The sequence below is a fragment of the Acromyrmex echinatior genome, chromosome 3 (genome assembly GCF_024713525.1).
Source record: "Acromyrmex echinatior isolate Ae372 chromosome 3, ASM2471352v2, whole genome shotgun sequence".
NCBI lineage: Eukaryota > Metazoa > Arthropoda > Insecta > Hymenoptera > Formicidae > Acromyrmex > Acromyrmex echinatior.
In genome coordinates this window covers 8410142-8432551 of record NC_141854.1, presented here as the reverse complement: position 1 = coordinate 8432551, position 22410 = coordinate 8410142, and the positions used below count along the sequence as shown (strand labels likewise).

General features: G+C 28.8%; 3 protein-coding genes across 4 annotated transcripts; 2 read left to right on the top strand and 1 right to left on the bottom strand.

Moving 5' to 3' along the window:
• The first annotated feature begins 332 nt into the window (after nt 1-332).
• LOC105146421 (uncharacterized) lies at nt 333-7752 on the top strand. Its single transcript, XM_087404103.1, has 9 exons — nt 333-2105; nt 2222-2292; nt 2391-2518; nt 2707-2803; nt 2943-2995; nt 3082-3389; nt 3468-3721; nt 3819-3938; nt 4063-7752. Exons 1-9 carry the CDS (start codon nt 2037-2039, stop codon nt 4454-4456), a joined length of 1494 nt encoding a protein of 497 aa, XP_087260229.1. The 5' UTR covers nt 333-2036; the 3' UTR covers nt 4457-7752.
• Nucleotides 7753-7897: 145 nt separating this feature from the next.
• lds (transcription termination factor lodestar) lies at nt 7898-16924 on the bottom strand. The gene is made up of 12 exons (XM_011056603.2): nt 16377-16924; nt 14798-15015; nt 12816-13058; nt 12447-12598; nt 11634-12129; nt 11417-11530; nt 11013-11230; nt 10390-10891; nt 9956-10290; nt 9714-9884; nt 8591-8790; nt 7898-8514 (listed from the first exon to the last, which is right to left on the bottom strand). Exons 1-12 carry the CDS (start codon nt 16571-16573, stop codon nt 8367-8369), a joined length of 2994 nt encoding a protein of 997 aa, XP_011054905.1. The 5' UTR covers nt 16574-16924; the 3' UTR covers nt 7898-8366.
• A 1277-nt stretch (nt 16925-18201) lies between these two features.
• IntS4 (integrator complex subunit 4) lies at nt 18202-22204 on the top strand. Of its 2 annotated transcripts, XM_087403936.1 has the most exons (8): nt 18202-18325; nt 18416-18564; nt 18680-19098; nt 19310-19636; nt 19714-19978; nt 20167-20629; nt 20707-21193; nt 21333-22204. In XM_087403936.1, exons 2-8 carry the CDS (start codon nt 18511-18513, stop codon nt 22069-22071), a joined length of 2754 nt encoding a protein of 917 aa, XP_087260062.1. In that variant the 5' UTR covers nt 18202-18325; nt 18416-18510; the 3' UTR covers nt 22072-22204. The 2 variants fall into 2 exon arrangements, with proteins under 2 accessions (XP_087260062.1, XP_011054906.1); XM_011056604.2 differs by lacking the exon at nt 18202-18325 and having other exon boundaries at nt 18363-18564.
• The last annotated feature ends 206 nt before the right edge of the window (nt 22205-22410 follow it).

The window sequence follows — 22410 nt, the reverse complement described above, 5'->3', positions numbered from 1 at the left end:
TGTGACAAGAACGGAAATATACTATTAAATTTGAACGTTGTACTCCAACGTTACGTTTGTTATCATATTTTTCTTGTTCTATTCTCCTGATCTTATTACGTGCAAATTATATGCATACAAATAGATCCAATATCATTTCTTCTTATTTAACATTTGATAAACAATAAGAATGAAATATTGCAATGTAACTTTGCAGAGTGTAACATTGTATTACAGAAATGTAAATTAACAATATGCCTGCAAAATGTTAGTAATATGCTTGTAATATTCCACATTGCAAAATTATAATTTCTTAATTGTTACAACAATAATAATATAAAAATATAAGTTTTTACAATATTTATGTAATACACTCTTTTAGTTTAACAGCCGTTTTTATGATATAATATAATTAATATAATTCATTTTATATTTAAATAAAAAATTTATTGACGGCCATTTCATTAACTAAATTTTATATTTATTTTAAATATGAAATCAAAAGATTGTATAATATCGAGTTTGGATACAATGCATCATTATCGGATAAGATGATAAGCAATTAAACTACTGAAAACGATTTATCGAAATATTAATTATGTGATCGATGATGTATTTATGCCTGATGTGAACGCAAAAATAAACCAGCGCCCGAACTTTATTGATAAATTTCACATTCATTTTTTAATCGATTTCAATTAACTCGGAGTGGTTTCGAATTAAAAAGAATCACTGCGATTAACTTAATCCATGATTAATTTACTGAGCGATTGTATTATTATATTAATGTGGATAATATTTGTGTAGTTTGCTCGGGATACACACATACATGTTTTATCCTTACGAATAAATTTATCCTTCAGAATTAATACTATATTTATTGGAATATTTTATGGTTTTATCACAAAAAATTACTTTTGGAAAGCACATATCACTAGAAATGCGATTTGTAGAAAGATTAAAGTTAATGAGATATGTAGAAATAATTTTTATTTTAGAGAGTCTTCAGTAAAAAATTTATCCAAATATATTACATTGCAATATTGCTAGAACATTTTGTTGCAATATAACAAAAAGCGTTAACAATAATGTTAAAAATATCTTAACATTATTAGAATTTTGCAACAATAATTCAGCAACGTTTCGCAACCACTATGCAATATTGCAATGTTTCAGTGAAATCATTCTGCAATCTTTCTGTGCTGTATGGATGATTAAAGCTCCAAAGTATCTGGCTGTATCCTTCCAATATTTAATTGACGAATATACTTTGCAATCTAGTTTATGACCAAATATTAATTTAATCAGTAGAATTGTACAAAACCATATTTCTAATTATTTAATTTATTATTTCTGATATAATTTTTGTTTTTACATTAAGCAAGAAGAAATAATTTAAAGATTATATAATAATTTCAACAGATTAAAAATCAAGAACTTATAAGGTTAATGAGCTACGCTAATTGATCATGTTAGGATAAATAAATTTTATGAATATATACATTAATAATAAAGTCAAACTTCTATCTCTATAATGTACGATCATTCTCAGTGACAGATAAAATAATAAATGATATGAGAAAATAAAAAATATGTAATAAAAAATCAATTTAAGACATCAAGATGATAGACGTTTTGATTTTTATGTTATCTCATATTCAGAGAGAATGCAGATAAAATTAATATCACATCTACAAATAAAGAATTCTACAAAAGATATAAATGTTTTCATTTTCATTGGAAATATAAATACTCGTTATCTAAACGTATAAGCTATTTTTATATCCTAATTTTGGACATTATTATGCGTTTAGATACGTACGTTATAGATACTGTTTAGATCACATAATCGTAATATTTACTTGTTTGATCTTCAGTGTGTTATTGGTGTAATGTACAGAAAGATTATTTATATAGAGCGCTTCTAATTACCAACTGGTTACTTTAAATCAAAACATTTTCTTTTTACATAAAATCATCTTCACTTGTTTTCGAAGATAACGAGACACATATACTTCTTCTTTAATATTGCTGGAAATTGATTAATAATCAAGAAAATGTGTGAGCAAATAAGCGCTATAAATCAATATTACAAAATCTTAATATATGATAAGATCAACAAAGAGGTGAATATAAATATGAATAATATATTGAGAAATTGTAAAATAGAATATTGATGAGCTTAATTGTATAATCTATATCGTATGTAATGCTTCGTACTATTTTTTTATGTGTGTATTAGGAAGCACTGAACAAGATATCCACTTTACACGAAAATCTGAAATTTAAGAATAATAATAAGTTTTCCGATAGGTAAGTACATAAATACTTATCTCTAAATTAAGAATGATGTAAAAATGTAAAGCTATTTCTATATTTTTTTTATTTATTTTCTTTTTTCGCATTTATAGATACTTTGAAACAGCTTCTGTAATAGAAAAGAATTTATCTCTTTTCAAATCTGTTTGTAACCATGTGGATATTATTACTACTCTTCTTGATCATTTGCATGCTAACGGAACAAAATTGATGTTTAATAGTAAGTTCGATACTTATTATATTCTAGTGATTATACAATTATGATGTACACATATATTGATATGTTGATATATATATATATATATATATATACGAATTTGCTTCTTTATTCTTCATATTATTTTTATAAAACAGCTTATGACAAAATGAAACATTGAATTATTATAGAAATATTTTTTCTGTTTTTAGACGAGAAATACAATACTGATGATTTCAACATAATATACTTAATGTTGATTATATGTGAAGAACGCGAGATTTCAACATTTTTGAGAAAGGCTATTATGTAATTATTCAAAAATATTTATATTATTAAATTAATTTGTACTATTAAATTATTTATTATAATAAATATATTAATTAATACTTTTTATGTTGAAGGTAACATTATGTTCTGTTTTATAAACATTTATATGTTTTTTTAGCGATAATTCTGTTCTGGCAGATAAATTTTATGACATAACATTACTAATTTCAAGTAAACATAATATTTAAAACATTAACATATTACAACTAAAAAACATTCTCTTAATTTCATAATTAAGATTTTTTAAATTTCTACAGATTACACCGCAGAGATGATTGTGTTCGAAGATTCAGATTTACATGCAATTATTACCTATTTGAAGATTAAACCTTGTTTTCTGTTAGAAATAAAGAAAATTTTTATTCAAGAATCAGTAAAACAGAAATTTTTATGGCTTCTAGAAAAAAATTTTAAACTTCTTTTATGCGTAAGATTGCCTATTTTTATATTTCATTCAAGAAATGAATTATTTACAAACTGCAAAGATTGTTCCTTACGTTTCAATATGGTGTCTATATGGTCAGAAGACAGTATATCTGCAAAAACATTAGCAATGAAACTACAAGTAATATAACTTAAATGATGTAATGCAATTGCCTTAAACTATCTAAAACTTTATTAAAATTATTTCTATTTTGAACAGAAGGATCTTATATTCATAAATACTATTTTCGAGTTTGGTACTGGTATTAAGCTTCCTTCCCAGAAAACAGTGTTTAGAACTTTTCATTTCTTTTTATATAATAATGATGAATATATACTTGAAAATGAAGATAAAATAAATTTGAACGCATATACAAGTTCAGTTTACAATCATTTTTATAATGGTACATGGCAAAAGCCTGTAAGTGATACATACTGGATACATAATGATAATATATATGCACACGCAACAAGGTTCGAATATATGTATTCTTCTTTCCTTCTTATTTTATAATATTGAAATTTAAGAAATTTACGTTATATAAATTTGTGTTTAAATAATTTATTGCAGAGCAGATATAAAGAGAGCCTCAGATTCAGCTTTAGAAGCGTTTAAAAGTTGGAGTAATTTGCCTCTTAATTCTAGAATAGAAATATTAAATAATCTTGCATATACATTAGAATACAATGGGTATATATTTTAATTTACTAAAAAATGTCTATGCACATATATTTCTATAGATTTTTTTGTATATTTATGTGTTCGTGTACTTTTAATAACATTTTTAACAAAAGTTTCTTTTTTTTTTCTTTAGCAAATATCTATTAGCAAAGACAGTATCAAAATGTACAAAATTATTAAGTAAGATGCGTAAACATACGTTAGCCTCAGATGAAAAATTGGAACTAATCACCATTAATGCACCAGGAGGTGTAATTCCTATCTATCATATTGATGAAGTTGTATTGTTTAGTTATTTAACAGTATCTCTATATTTTGGCAATTGTGTTCTTCTACTATATACTAAAAATTCGTGCAATATAACACCATATTTTAATATGTTTTCAACAGCTGAGGTACCTCCAGGTGTTATAAATTTAATATCTCATAAAAATATATCTTTCTTTGTTCAGTCTTCGAATCCTCCACTACCTCAACAAATAATAGAGGTTACTCTACCGAAGAATATTATACTTCCTCTTAAATAATTATGAAACATTACATACTCTATAATATCATATTTGCCTATTTATATGCTTGTATAATTAAATAAATTCATTTATGTATTTATGTAAACGTTATAATTGTAAAATAACTTTCTTATCATTTGTTTTAAAATAAAATTAATCATATAATAATATAATAATACAATAATATATTATATCCTTTAAATTAATATTATTAACAAAAAATATTACAATAGAAAAACGGCTCAATTAAATTCAATAATGAAATTTAAACGATGAGCAGGCTATTGGAGTCTTACTCAAGTTATTTTGTTGTGAATAATGAAATCAGCGTAAAGATATTATTTACAAATTATATTTAAAAATTCAATCAAACAACGTTTTAGGTCGACGACAGAATTAGGTAAGCAATATCGACAATTTAATGTGATAAGATAAGAAATAATTAAAAATTATAATTCACTTTATAGTACAATCTCACTATCATGTTTAATTGATGTAAGAGTACATGGATATGGATCCATAAAGCCTCGGATCCGTTATGTTCCACATAATCTTGGATACAACAATAAAATGACTTATACATTAAGAAGAACAGTTAATAATAAAATAGGCAATAAAAAACAAAATTTTATATAATTGACAAATGAAGAATTATAATTTATAAAGATTTAACACATCGTATTAATTGTCAATTAAGATTGTTTAAATTTGTAAAATCATTGAAGATGATCAGAGTAAAGGTCGAAATGTGATGATTTGATTGAATGGATTCGATTGATTGAATTTTTAAATATAATTTGTAAATAATATCTTTACACTGATTTCATTATTCACAACGAAATAACTTATGTAAGGCTTCAATAGTCCACTCATCGTTTAAGTTTCATTACAAAAAATATTGTTTGAAACAACATCAATACGAAGAAACTTGGTCCCTTTTTGTTTCTCAAAAAATAAAAAGAAAAACAAATTTATTTTATGCTATATCATAAATATTTTTATGATCCATTTACTGCATGCATCAAGTTAAAAAAATAATAATTTACAGAGTAATTTACATTTCAATAAAGTAATCATAATGTGAAGCAATCAAAATATGAAGTGTCCCTTATTTTAAAAGACTTGGTTTAAGGATAATATTAAAAAAAAAAAATTTAATTTAAAGCACTATATAGAGGAATATTCGGAAATAAGAAAAAGATTTACTAAATTAGGAAAAGGTAAGGAAAAAATCTTAAATAAGGAAACTGTATAATGGGAGTTAGATAAGGTAAAAGGGAAAACAATAAGAAAATTATGGAAAGAGAGGGAGGTAGCAAAAAGAATAAGGGAGATGAGGAAAGAGTCAAAAGAGAACAGAGAGAAAATATATAGATAGAGGAAAGATATAGAGAGAAAAGGAAAATAAGGTGAATTAAAGAGTAAGTAAGTAAGATATAAATATGTGATAATAATAATAGACGGTGATAAAACTGTGATATAGAGATAACGTATGTATTGAACGAGAATATATAACATTAGAAGTAGATATAACTAAGAGAGAAAAGCGAAAAGAAATAAAATGAAATAATAAGGTAAAGAAGCGAAGTCAAAGGGTTTAGACAGAGGTTTAACTAGAAAAGTAGGAAAGTAAAGCGATAAGCAAAAATTTATAATAATATATGTGCGCTAGCTTGCAGACGAGGTATGGATGTATGAATGAATTAAGAATTTATGTAAACCAAGTCCCCTTCTTGACTGTAAATATGCTGAAGTGTAATAAATTCTATTCTATTTAAAAAATTTTTTATTTTGCTTTTTGCAAATGAAATATGTTTTTAACCTTGATTATAATATTATTTTTAAAATTTTTTATTCCATTGGAATTTTTTTGATGTAATTATAATAACTTATAAACTTTAAAAATTGAGTGCAGAAAAGGGAGTTGAGCACATCGAAAAGTAATACACTATTTACTACTCATTATCTGCGCTGTCAAAATATTTGATGAAATATTTGTTTCATCAAATAATGTTAATTAAGAGGGGACCCTAAAGATGATAGTTATAATATAAGTAGGATTATTCGTATAACAATAACGTTTAAGTATACACATAATGTGTATACTTTAATCCTAAAAAAAGAATTTTCGAATCTATAAAAGAGAAAAAGTAGTTGTTATATAAAAAAACATCATAATATATTAATCAAAAACAAAAAGGAAAGCAACAGGTTATTAGGAACCAACACTGTAATAGAATGCGCATAAAATTATTACAGAAATTAACGACTAAAAAAATGTAATTTGCAATAAGACGAACATTTCAAATAATTTCTAGCTTTCTTCAGCATAGTAAACTTAAAGTCATGATTTACATTCTTCGTGTAACAATTTAAGCTTTGTAGATTCCAGTGATCAATCTCCAAGTACACAAAAAATGTATTTCCCCATATCAGTCGACCATTGGATAATCTCAAAAAAATTAAGATCTCTTAAAAAAATAAAACGATCGTTTGTAAATATAAAATTATAAAACAAAATTAATAATAGAATAATAAAAATAAAATCGGTAACTTGTTAAAAAAAAACTGTAACTTACTTTTAAAAGTAATTTTCCCTTGAGCTATGGTCAAATTCGCACCCAAATGTTACCCGGATATCACTCCATCCTTATTGCTTACCGAATGTTAAATAAGGATGACTACATCTGGGGAGCACCGAGGTAGGAATCTGAATACGCATATCTGTACAATTATTTTTGCCGATACAATTTATAATAGACGTTTTACATAATCTATTTTTGACAGACGATCTAAAATATTCATATTAGTTAATTTAATATTGCATGCGTTATTAATATTTTTGTTTAATTTTATTATATTTGTTTAATTTTATTATATTTAATATTTATGGTACATACTTAAGAATATTATAAACTGTATATATCAGAGAGAGAGACACAGTTCTATACTAGTTATCAGACAGTTATAATACAAGTATCTTAGATTGATTTGAAATTTTATCACAGAGAAATTAGGCGAGTTTAAAACGATAAAGCGACTATGCTATAAAGCGGCATGTTTGTCGAACGAATAAGCCTGATTAATTCTTACCTGTGGACCAATCAATCATGTTTATTTGCTCGGCAAGCACATCTGGCCATTTTGTCGATTTGAACTCGCCCATTATTATCGATATCAATAGTGCATTATATGTACATGTGTCGGGCTTAATTTAAATAATATAGTTATTAATCGCCATCTTTTCTATTTAGAAACATTTATATTTTTTCAAATAAATAAAATCCTTTACACTTCCTTTAAAATTTTTTAATTCCATAGTAAGAATTAAATGCTTTCAGCAAATATTTTTATACAGCATGTAGCGCACACAAATTAACAAAAACATACTATCAAAATTAACTGGTGATAAATATAATAAAGTAACTAGGAGAATGTCATGTAATAAAGTAAAAACTATTATATTGCATTATACTTTAATTTATTGACTAAATCATGCTATTAAAAAACTTCCAAATAACATATTTCATATTCGTTATGCTTGAAAAAGTATCCTCTATGGCTCAGTGCGTTTTAAAGTAAATATTACATTCTACTTTACAAATAAAAAAATATAAATACATATTAACATAAGAGAATTTAAATAAAATATAATCATGTCAACAGTTAAAACAGTCAAAGCGTAGATAAAAGATAAATAAAATTAATAGAAAGAAAATAATAAATTGTCCATAGAGAATTCATAATGTGACAACACAATGTTTTGTTTATTAAAATGTGTATTATTATCAAAATTATTTAAAAATATTATATTTAATACAGAAAATATTATATATATATATGCTTAAAAATAAAATCAATTTTATAATTATAATTAAATAAAACATTTTATATAAAGCTATCAACTGTCATTACAAGACAAAATGGATTAGAAGCCGAATAAAGATTTGAGATCATTCAGCGTAAGTTTTCCAACCACTCTGCTTGTAGTACCACTCAATACGTTTTTTGCTATTTGAAGTTTCCGTTCTTGCAACGCTTTAATACGCTCTTCTATTGTATTAACACAGATAAATCTAAAAATGGAAACAAAAAGATATTAAAATGAACTTTGCAAAAATAAAAAGTAGAAATCAAACACGATATACAAACTTGTAAACATAAACATTTTTTGTTTGACCAAAACGATAAATCCTGTCTTGCGCCTGTGTTTCTAACTGTGGATTCCAATGAATGTCAAATAACAACAAATGATTTCCGCCTATCAAATTTAATCCCACTCCGCCAGCAGTCAGTGACAGTAATAGAATTCTCGGACCAAAATTTCGACTGTTAAAAGATTCCATTATACCCTGAAGGAAAAATATATAAGTATTAATTCTTTAATAGGATAGGATACAATAAAAATAATACAGTCGCGCTCGTAAATATTGTTGTCTATAAACTAATATTTTTGTCACAATTCACGGAAAGTTAATATCTCGGTAAAAAAACAATTGTATAAAAATTTTCGACCGTATTTTAAAACGTAAAGGGCTTTAAATCTGTTTGAATTTTTTTCTACATTTTGTTTCTAAATTACATAAAATTGAAAATCAATATTTGTTTGCAATATCTTTGTTTTACGTTGGAGCGTTATAATTTGATGAAACATCATCGAATCAAATTTAATATAAAAGCATTTTAAAGCTTAGAAAGCCTACTTTAAAATACTAAATTTTGTTTGATGTTTTATTAAAATACAAAGAATAAAACAAAAATATTACAATATTAATTTTATATAATTTAATGTAAAAAAAAATTTAAGCGCCCTATTTTTGCATTTTTAAATGCGTGATCAAAAATTTCTCTACAATTATTTTCATCAAGATATTTAATTTTTCGTGAAATGTGACAAAAATATTAGTAACAAAATATTTTGGGGTGCCGAATGGCTCGCCGCTCAGATGCGATTGACTCGTGATGTGGATCCGGGTTTGATCTCACATGTGCCCCCCCCTCCCCCTCCCCCTCCCCCTCCATATACGCGATTTTTCGACTGGATTCGGCATTAAAGGTTCCCTCGAGTGTTGACAAATTCTAAGGAGTAAGAATGCAAACTACTATCAAATGCAAAAAAATAAGTGAGCCTCTCCAAAGAAATTCTAAAGCTAAACTGATACGCAAGTACTGTGACTCCTCAAAAATGGAAAACCAAACCGGGAGAAATATATCAAGAAGCTAACAAAATATTTATGAACTGTACATAGATAATATTGATATCAATAATCCATACCTGTCGATCTTTAATAGGAACATTTCCTGTAAATTTGCTAAAAGTAGCCCCTTTTATTGAGGGTAAATGTGATGCAATAACTTCCAACAATGATGTCCATTGCGAAACGATAATAAGTTTATCGTTACCTTTTTGCAAAATTTGTTTAACAATATTAAGTAGCACCTTCATCTGAATCATTTTATATTGAATTATAATCAAATGATAGTACAATTCGTTCAGATGATATAATTATCACTTACTTTAGAACTAATACGATCATCATCAAACACCGGATTTTCGGCGGTGAGTAGATTTTCCATTATTCTTTGATCAACACCAGCGTTTTCCTTCTCTTTATTATCAACTCCAGTAAGTGACATATTATGCATGCGCGATAATAAATTAGAATCCACGTTTTCTATATCCATTATACCGCTTTGTTGCAAGTCTTCCTGATCCAACATTGCGTGGATCAATGCCGGATGACAACATACTTGACGTAGTCGTAGCAGAAGCATTAAAATTTCATGTGTTTTTATGTCGGCATGTAACGCCAATAATTTTTTTTGTGCTTCCGTGAATTGAGTCTCCTTGTCTTAAAAAAAGAAAACGGGTAATTACGCATTAAAATAGATATATTTTGATGATTATAAAATACGCTAGATATAGCATATTATTTTAAATGAAGTCTTACTTGGGTTTGAGAAAAAAGAAGGTTTATCATATTTTCCACCGTACAAATCTAACATGTGTTCTTTCTCTGCACGTTGAGCTAAAAATTGTGCAAACAGAGTACGGGAATACGCTAAAATTTTTTCATAAACTAATTGTTCCTGTTGATCGAGTTGCACTGTCACCTCCTCAATGGATTTATCGGGCAAACTTTCCAATTCGCCCTTCGACATCAATTCTTGTTTAGTTCTGCGTAACATTAACGTCTTCATTACCGTTGCCAATCTTTGATGGCCCGCAGCGTTTTTATTATCTACCCATCGTCTCCAAACGCGTAAATCATCAAAAGGTGAGCATTTAAGAAACTTCAGTATGGAATATAAATCTAACTCCTTATTCTGTATAGGTGTGCCGGTAAGAGCCCACCGTTTACTCGCTACAAGTTCACATACTGCTTCAGATGCTTGACTCTTATGATTTCTTATTATATGCGCTTCATCGAGTATAACTCTTTTCCAATCAATCTATAATAAAATTTCAATTTGCGATTAAATTAAAAACTCAGATCTGTATTATATACGTATTAAGATTAAGTTTCTGCTTGCCTACTTATTGATCAAATAATATTTGTAAGCTTTAATATACCTTATATAATGTAGAATTGGTTTTATATTCTCGAGATACTATATTATATGTCGTGATGACTATATCTTTTCTTGCCAATTGTTTAGGAGTGTTCTGTCGATTGCTGCCGTGATGCACTTGAACAGATAATAGACCAAGTTTGCATCTGTTCTGCACTTCATTTTTCCATTGTGACAATAAAGATGCAGGACATACTACTAGAGTACCACCTTTATGACCTATCGTAATCATATGTATTCATCTTAATAGATTTATTATATTAAGTACATTTATATAAAAATTGTCGTAATTTATACTGAATATAGTATCACAATTTAAATGAATTAAAGTTAAAAAAGCAAATATTTTCAAAATTATAGAAAAGAACTTGTTTATGTTATAAATTCTATAAAACTTTTACATACGTGAAGATTTCTCCCATGTGGCATCATTATCATCACTTTCATCAGAATCTTTAGCAAGAGTGGTCAAAATTAAAGCTATCATAGTTAGTGTTTTGCCCAAACCCATATCGTCAGCTATAAGAAAATTCATTTTCAATAATAACACAAAATTAATCAAATATTTAATTTAATATATTAATATGTAATTAATATCATAAATTATTTTTTTAACATCTACCTAAAACGCCACCGGATGGTCTTTGTTGTTCTCTCCACAGAAGCCATGCAAGAGCATGCTGTTGATGCGGCATTAACTGTACCTTCAATCCCTTTGGGTCTTCTACTTTTTCTTTCTCTGATGGGCGAGCTACTAGAGATCCGTGTAAATCTTGTAATCGTTCAACCGTTAAAGCATATTCCTTATCTCTTGTTGCTTGTGCTTTTAAACTAAGTTGTCTTGATTCAGGAGATGTGGTAGATCTCATTGGTATATTGTCAATATCCAAATATGAATAATCGGTGTACTTTGAGTCTAGCTCATCTTCAGAAAACTGTAATTCTTTCATGAAATGTGATTTTTCTATGGTATCTCGATTATTGAAAAGTGGCACTAAAGAAGTATCTTCCAGTTCATGTGTCAAGTTCTTTATTTCTTCTTCTTGCTGATGTATGAATTCTTGCAATTTTTGTCCTTTATCAGGAAATATGTCGATATTTCCTTCAGTGAGTATTTGCTAAGAATATAAGGTTTTATGTGATATATGCACCATCAAAATTATCTATACTATTTATTATAATAATAAATACACTCAATTCCAGACAACATAGCAAATATTAGGTGTAGTAAAAAGAAATCCATTATTTTTCCAATAGATGGCTTTAGTAATCTGTATCAGACGAGATACAGAGATTACTAAAGCCATCTATTGGAAAAATAATGGATTTCTTTTTACTATACCTAATATATATTAATTTTGCACAATTTTCGCTAAATATCTATATTCATATAGATAATTATCGCGCGTGCGATCTCATATATATTATATATCACCTTCATCTGAGCTGACTCATTTTTAAGCTGCTCTAATTTGTAAACCGTAAGTGCTCTTTTCTGCGCCATTAGATCCACATTTTCAATACCAGTTACTTTTTTTGCAATAGATTCTGCAAATTCAGCATCGCTGTTTTGTCCAGAAGCAGAATCTGTATATATAAATAATATAGAATTTTCGGACACATGAAAGTCCATAATAATTGAAACATAAGATATTTTAAAGACCTTTAAATATTGTTTTAAAAACATACTATTATGTTTCAATTTTAGACTTTATATGGAATATATACGATGTTATTATACTGTGTATAAAAATATTAATTTATCCAAAATCTATACATTTGCTATTATTATAAATAAAAATACCTGAATCAAGCTCAATAGTAACAGGTACATCAATTTCTTTGTTTTCCATGTCTGCCACTTTCCGTATCTGGTCAATATTATTTTGTTTGTATGATTTTTTAAAGTCACTTAAACTCATATTAATTAGAGAATCATTAGAAGAATTAAGTTTTAATTCTTTTATATCTTCTCTGGTATTATCATGAGTAACATCTTTTCTTTTTTTGCTCTTATTTTTAATTCGTGAAGATGAAAGACAAAAATCTATAATATGTAAAAGAACAGAACAATATATAAAACAAAAGAATCTATACAAGATATCCCGTAAAAATCATAACAACGCTTAAGAGGAGACTTCTTTGATTATTTTGAGACAAAACTTTAATACCAAAATGTCGAAGCTATAATAATTTTTTAATATATAAATAATGTTATCTTCGTATGCGCAATCTTTATACCAATATTAACACGAGACGACAATTAGCTTTCATTTTTAGCACTTTAAATTGTATCTAATGAGAAAGTTAATCGATACTAAGACAAAATTAGCTCGATGGCTCTGATAAAGGTAAAAAAACTCGATGTGTGTTTGATTTCGATTTATTTTCGAGTTACCTTAAATAAATGATAAATAACTACTCTCGTTATTACTGTTTTGTTCAATTTTAATATTATAATTATTGCATATCTTTCTATACGTAAAATTTCGAAACGAGATCGAAATGATACCAATATGATATTTGATTAAAAAAACCTCATCAATTCGACATCGATTTGATGTCAATTTGATGAGTCATTTTTTTATTGATAGAGAGAAAGAAAGAAATTATCTATCACATTGGTAAACAAACCGAATTATTGTTCAAATGCAATTGTCACTTCTCTCTCCGAGATCTCGAATCGATTTTCAGCATCATGGATACTTTAAAACTCTAAAAGTGGTGAGCAATATCAATATATTATATAGATATTAGGTATATTTAAAAAGTATCCGCGGTTTTTTGTTCAATTTTTGAATGAAAAAACCGCGGATACTTTTTAAATGACTTATTATATACGAGTATAGGATATTTGGAAAATAATGATAAATCTTTTTCGCATAGGGGCAAAATAGACTAAACTGAGAAAAAAAATCCTGTACCATGTATACATTTTGCAATTTTTCTTCTTAAGACATTACTGAAGACAGTCTTAAAATAAGAAGATTGAGAAATGACCATCAATTCGATGTCGAACTGATAGTGATTTATTAAAACTAACCAAAGAAGCTTCAAAGCATTTCTAGTATTTGCATTATGCGCTCGTAGCCTATCCTGCACTGTAGTTTATCAAATTTGACATTGGCCGTGTTCAGCAAACTTATCTGTTGCGGAGCGGATCATGAGCGCTCACTTTTGTTATTGATATATCCTTTTAGATAGACTAATAGCGAGAGAGAGAGAGAGAGGGGGGGGGAAGGAGAAGAGGAAGAGGGGGAAGAGGAAGAAGAAGCGCTCACGGATCCGTTCTCCAACAGTTAAGTCTGAATGCGATCATTGATTTCGACTTCAAAAATTATTCGAAATTAAGCTGATTTTGATATCAAAAATTGTTCAAAATCAAACTTTTAATGTCGAAATTTTCTCGAAATCGAGCCCATCTGAATCTCAAAATAATGTTTCTATCTCTTGGATTTCTACCTCTTTTCGATTATTTCGATATCATTTCGATTCGTTATTTTTCACTTGGTATCATGCCTGAACGCGCAAATTTTAAACGTATAATTAGCTAACTTTAAATGTTTATGATTCAAAAACTATTATATCATTGACACTTTAGTATTAAAACATCTTAATTTCATCTTAAAATGATCTCAGGATCCTTAAGTATTGTTACGGTATTTACGCGAGACACTCTGTATAAAATTATATATATATAATACGTAATATTATAATTTTATATATACGTACATACAAAATCCCAGTGTTATGTATAATACTAATCTTTATTTGCTAGATAATTACCTGAATCAGAATTGAAGTCACTATAATATTCTTCATCATAATTTTTTGTTGAATCAGAGTTAAAATCATTAATCGTATGATATGCTTCATTATTTTCATGATCATCCATCTGTTCATAATCACTGTCAGAATCAGAATCCAACATATATCTTCTTGTCTTTTTATTTATGTTCGGACGGACAACAGGTGTACTGTCATCTTCACTATCTTTATAATTCCTGAATAAATATTTATAAGAAAATGTTTATATCCATTAATTTATATTTCAGTTAATTTTTTCAATTAATTTTAATTATTTCATTTATAATAAACACAATATACAAGATATAACTAAAAGATAAACTTTAAGAACGAGCTCCTCACCAAATATAAAAAAAATTGATATAAACATAGCAAATCCACTGAAAATTTAAATTAAATAAAGTGTTTTTTAACTTTTTAACTTAATGACTAAATACTCTTAAATCAAATTATTTTATCTTTATAATTTTTTTAAATTACTATTTTATCAGCCTTCATAAATTAATTGACTAATTTACCGAAATAAATTATCGAGTAAATTACCATAAAATTTGGTCATGATCAATTTATCTCTAAATAGAAGCAAATTTCAAGCAGATACATTAAAAATATTTAATGTTTTCAATGAAAATAAAATTATAAGTAACTTAAATTTAACGTTTACTTATATTATATTTCATGCATATCTACATAAAATTTAATTAAAAATGTATTGAACTTCATAAAATTTTATACTTTTTAATTCCAGAATTAAATTTGAGACATTAAATTTGATAACAAATGTTTTTTTTTCTGTGGCTGAATCAGTATACACTTTCGGAACTTAAAGTGAGATAGATATATTTAATATTTGTTTAAGAGCGAGAAAGAGAGTTCTAAAACAATCTAGTGCGGGAACAGAAAACAGATTTGTATTTTTACATCATGATCCTATGGAATATTATATAGATATCGAAAATTCAAGAAACGGAATCAAAAAAGTGGAATGGTGGGGGCAACCAGTCAGCATCGTTTCGAAAAATTCATACGCGTTATAGCTACTCGCATTTACTGTTTTTTCTTCTATTGTTCAGTAAACGAAAAAGTAAAATATCATTTGTAATTGACATATGATTATTACATATTATATGAATATTAAATGAATATTATTCACATTAAGTCTCTTATCGCCCAATGTCATTTCTATTCTTTGTAACGAAAAAATGTATCACAACAAACAAGGCAACCGCCGATTGTCAATAATTCTTTTGTTTCAAACAAATATGTTATCCTCATGTAGCTATAAGTACGTCATTAGAATTAGCTTCAATATCGACAATATACTATCAAAGACGGCAGTTTTTTTTTTGTGGAAGTTCGCGTGATATTAACAAAGCAAACGCCGTTCGAGGTGATTTTTTTCGTTTCAAATAGATTATCTTCGCGTAACTATAGTTACGTCATTAAGAATTTAGCCTTGATATCGATAATATACTATTAAAGACAGCCGGTTTTTATGGAAGTTCACGTGATTGTTAAAATTTATATATTTATATAATTTTATCAATAGAATACTTACTTCCTCGGTGTGGTATCCTCGATAGAATTATTGGCATCATCCTCAATCTCTATGCTTTCGTCGACGATTATTTGTTTATCCGGTTTGTCGTTCTCCCTTGAATCATTGATCTCATCCTCGCTGTCGGAGATTATTACAGAATCTCCTTCAACTCGATAATTGGAAGAATTACGCCACTGCGTGAAGCTACTTTCCATTTCTTGAATCAAATCAATCCGTAAAAAGTAAACGTAGTAATAAATAAATAAAATAAGTATAATCCGTATTCGTCCTATCTTCTTATTTCACCGATGAAACGATGAGACCGATCCGTATAAGAATGTTTTGCACGAACTCGCAACTCGCACATGGAACAGTGGACAACCGTATTTAAGAATCGTTTTATATCTGTTACCAACGACAGGACGACGACGTAGGTTGACAGATGGTACATTAGGTCTGTTTGCGTTGCATGAAATCCCCAAATATTTTTGCACTTAAAATAAGATAGATACGTATTTTGCCTTAAAAAGAGAGAAAGCGAAGATGTCAAGTGCCAAAAGTGCAAGCAACGCGAGCAGATGATATTGACTACAAAAGCCTAGTTTCCACTGAGGGTTTAATCTTAACTGGCCTAGTTTCCACCGAGGGTTTAAACCGGATCAGAATGTAAGAACTAACCAATTACAGTTGAGCATTCCTCTGTCGTTCGACTGTAACAGGGGAATACTCGACTGTAGTTGATTGGTTCTTACATTCTGATCCGGTTTAAACCCTCGGTGGAAACAAGGCCAGTCAAGATGTCATTAGGAGATCGATTTTGTATCTTAAAACGAGATGAAAATTACAAAAGTTAGCGAATTTACTAGAATAATTTCATTGGTCAATACTTAGTAAATTTGCTCACTTTTGTAATTTTCATCTTGTTTGAAGATACAGAATCGACCCCCTGAAGTCTGTTTTTTATTACTGCATGCACTTTGAACCGATGCAATAAATTGAAGTGAAACAAATGTATTGTATATGTATTTATTTTACTTCAACTTACTACACTGTGTGTACCAGTTCAGAGTGCAGCAATAAAAAACAGAGCTTAGCTTGTTCTTTTTGGTTGAACTTTTGCACTAATTCATCTTTCTTCCTTTTCTCTCTAAGAGGAAAGAAGAGGAAGAAAGATGAACTGGTACAAAAGTTCAGCCAAAAAGAACAGGCTTATAGATTGTGTTCAACAGAACAAAACAGTTTTACGACCGTATTATGATTCTCTGCTGAGATAGGACTATTCCTCTAATTGATCTAAAAGCATAACCCAATCAGCGAGAAGAAAACTTCCAACAGTTGCAAAATAAACATTCTGTCATATCAATCATGAAACTTTATCCCTAGGATAGAAAGTGAAAAGTGAAAATTTTAAGCATTGAAGTTAATGGAGAAATTTTCACTTTTCATCCTAGGAAAAAAGTTTCATAATTGATACCCTGCTGAACGCAGCAATTCCTGTTGATTTTTTCGAAGCCATTTGACGCAAATTCAAATTGATTTTAATTAATTTATCGATCAGATACTGTTTTAGTCCAATTCCACAATTCATAGTTAACTCTATTTAAGCGAGGTTCAAGTTATTCCTCAACTCTTTCCAATTCTAGAATCGGAAAGAGTTTAATTGTATATTGTATATTGAATGTAGATTAATTGTAATTCTCGATTCAACTTGTAACGTTTTCCAATAGAAAAATTAGTGCAATACTGACATACACTGAGTGCAGTTGAATTGCAAATTAGTTTTTACATATTTTCAATATTAATAAATAATTTAAACTTTTTAATTACATAATCTTTGTTATTACGTTGATAAACTCATAACCTTAAAGGATTGAATTTTTATTAACATTGAAAATATTTTAATTGATTTACACTAAATTACATCTGTATTGTTCTAGTTTTTTGTTGTGCATCTGCTGAAGTTGACAGTACTGTATACTAAATTTAATATTTGTCTATGTATGTGTATATGTTTTTTATAGATGTAATGCATTGAGGTTATATTACGTATATTGCAGGTCTATCAAAATATGTCAGAATTATTATAAGTTAATCTGATAAGAGATAGTGCTTAAATTCATAATGAAATAAGACATTGGTTTTATTCCTGAGAATGGCAGCTTTAATAAAAAAACGAGTACTAGCTGAATTTAATCAGAGTCAGGCGGTAATATTATATTATATATTTTTTTCTATTTATAAAGCATAGCTATTTATAAAGCATTTCTGTTTATAAAGCTACTTAAATCATTATTTTAATGAATTACAAAATTTTTAATCAGATTGTCAATGAACCTCCAATCAAACGGCTAAAGACTTTAAGGTTATTATCGACGTCTGGTTCAAAGAATGGTACTGACAGTAGCTCAGCATTAGCTTACATAGAATGCTTGGAGAAATGTAAAAGTGGAAATGATGCATTGCAATTGCTTGTTCGTATTTCGGATGCTATAGCATATATAGCGCCAGAGGATGTTCCCATTGCTGTAAAGAAATTAGCAGAGAGATTTGTTGTCGAAAATGAAATTGCAGTTAGAGCCAAGATTTTCTGGGTGTTTGCTGAATTAGGAGAAGTAACACCTGACACTTTGGAAAAAGCGAAAATTGTGAATGAAACAGCTGAACTTTTGAGGAACGAGGAATCACATAGAGTAAAAAGTCAGGGATTGGCAACATTACTAAAGTTAGGAGATTATCAAAGGTGTACACACGTATTTTTTCTTTCTATTTTTTTCTTTAAGATATAATTCTTATGCATATATATGTATATATATATATATATATATATATATATATATATATATATGTATATGTATATATATATTTGCTATTAATTTAAATATTTGCTTTGAATAAAATAAAAACATTTTTTATTGAAAAATTAATGAGAAGAAATATTTTTGTATCTTTAGAGCACTAGTATTGAAGATTGCACAGGAACATTTGCCTGATACATGGCATGGTGTTCAAACACGATGTCTTTCAATTATCGGACGTTATCTAACTGCAAATACTGCTGACGATACCTTAACATTAATTGGTAATTATGCCCGTTCTCAAGATCCACGGGTACGTGCTCAAGCTTTCGAAACCATGGCAGAATTGCATTCTCATAGAGGTTGTAGACTTCCTGCAAGTTTTTTCAAGGAAGCCTGCGCAGCTCTTGGCGATGATTATGAGATTGTACGCCGAGCTGTTCTTAAACTTATCTATCTTTTAGGACGAGAGTATCCAGAAAAGTCAGTGTATAAACTATATTCTAAAAATAAAATCTTACAATTAATTTTTTTTTACACATTTCTTTTATATATTATAGTATTGTTGTTGGATCTGATGGAGAGGATGTACGAATGGTAGATTGTGCCTTTTCACAAATTTGCAGTCTTATGGGTGATTTATCACCCCGTGTTAGAGCTTCAGCAATGTCCCTTTTGGGAACCATGAAAAGTGTGTCACGTCGTTACATAGAACAAGCCTTGGATAAAAAACAAAAAGTAGTTGAAGCAGACAGACCCGAAGTTGAAGAGAAAAGTGGATCTTGTGGAGCATTCATTCATGGTTTAGAAGATGAATTTTTAGAGGTATAAATTTATCACATTATGTAAATTGAGAATTTTCATAGAATATTTATTAAATCATCGAATCAAAAATTTACTTCACGTTTTTTCAAATTTAATATTGTAGTTAAACTTAAAAAACAGTTTAATTATAATTGAACTTTTTTTCTATGACCATTTCTCATATCGATTAAAAATAAATTTTATTTTAGGTAAGAACAGCAGCAGTTGAAGCACTCTGCACACTTTCGTTAGAACAACCAAGTATAGCTAGAATTTCATTGGACTTTATGGTGGATATGTTTAATGATGAAATTCAGGATGTTAGATTAAGAGCTATCGAATCTTTAAAGAAAATGTCGTCAAGTGTAACTCTTCAAGAGGATCAATTGGAAACAATTTTAGGCGCTTTAGAAGATTTCTCGGGAGAAGTGAGAGAAGGCTTGCACGCTATGCTAGCTGCTAGTCATCTCGCTACCACGAATTGTCTTTACATGTGCGTTAATCGTTTATTAGATAATTTATCTCGGTATCCTCAGGACAGGGAGAGTATCAGGAGTTGTTTAGCAGAATTAGGCGCATCACATCCGTACTTAACGTTGCCTCTAGTACCACAACTTCTTGGTCGACATCCTTTCTTCGACACACCTGAACCAGATGTGGATGAACCATCCTGTATCCTTTATATCAATTCTCGTCATGTAAATAATATTAAATTTTAAAGCTGCAATGTCCTTAACTTTTTATAACAGATGCAAGTGTACTTGTTTTAATCTTCAACGCAGCATTACACTGTCCAAGTATGCATGCTCTATTTACAGAGCATGCTTCTAAACACTATCACTATTTGCGCGACACTATGCCGCATCTAGTTCCGCGATTACGACCAGCACTTACTAGTTCAGGAATCAAAATGGAAGATATGGATAATGAAGAGAACAGGGATAAACGTGGTCGAGAGTTCTTGGAAAAGATGGGAATTGGAATCGAGAATGCTAGACCAGGGGGAAGAGTTCATACGCAGCTTTTAGAAACTGCAGCCATTGATCTTGATCGTATGGCAGAGATGGATCATCACATGGAAGGTGCGGCACGTTTCACCGCCTTGTATATTCGATGCCTGCTGCTATTGAAATCAGTCCTTAAAGAATGTTCTGTATCTTCGACAACATCTATTTCGGCGAATCCAGTGCCGAATGCTAACAACAATATTTTCGTTCTTCTTCAACATACACAAAAGTATGTAGTTTTAATATGTATTAAAGAAATCGTGTTTTGATATTTTATATAATACAATTTTGATTATAATAAAATAAATTAAATAAGAAGAAAGAATTATATAAGAAAAATAAATAAAATTATATTTATCATTTTTTAGATTACAACGTTTATTTAGTGGATTAGATGAAAATGATATTATATTGGCTAACGATATGTGGTTGAAAGCATTAGCGATAGAATTAGTTAGGGTGACCAAAAGTGCTACCGGCAGTGCATTACCACTGGCTCGTTATTTTCTATCTGAAGCAGATGCTTTACCTCAAGATACATCAAGGCTACCACCGTTTTCTAGGGCTCTAGTTCTACAAATACCTACTTTGGCGGACGTGAAACCAGGTTCCTTAACGCGGCTTTTGTTGCCATTGCTTTTAACACCTGTAATACAGGGGGAAGAACGATTACCAAGACCGTCAGCGACGACGCGCTTCTGTCGAGCACACATCGAGGAACCGAGAGGCGATGCCGATGCTGCATTAAAATTCACGGGTGGTCTTTTGCTGGGAATTCCCTTAAACGCCAAGATATTAAACCTACGCGATCCTTCTACTCTGCGAATAAAGCTGAGACATCCGGATCAACAAGTGCAATTACTGTTACCGCGACAATCAGATCTGCGTATGCAACAGTCCAATCAGAAAGATTACAGATTGAGAACAATAGTTCTACTATCGCATCAAGTGTGGATGGAGCCTTGTAATGTAGAAATCTCTCTAGCATTGCTATTACCTTCATCATCGATTTGCACACATCCACCTTTAGATGATCCATGCGTGATTGATTTGTGTAAACCTATCAAAGTGTCAATTGCACCGAAAGCCATCAAAAGGGGCATATGATTACATTATTGTGTAATAATCATTTAATATTTTTTAATCTCATTTAATTTATATGTAACTTTATATAATAGATCAAGATTTAATATTTGATGCAGAGAATTAATTTGTTAATAAAACATGTAATTTAAACAAATTTGTCAATTTATATATCGAGAAATCATTGTGATATCATCATGTGAAATAACAAGAGAGATTAAGATATTTGTTGCAATTAGCCTAGACAATTTTAATCATCTAAATGTCACTAAATACTGAATAGAGAATAGGATTATAAATGTTCTAAATAATTTGTAACAGTGGTCAAATGAAAAATTTAATTTTGTTTTTCAGTCTTGTTAT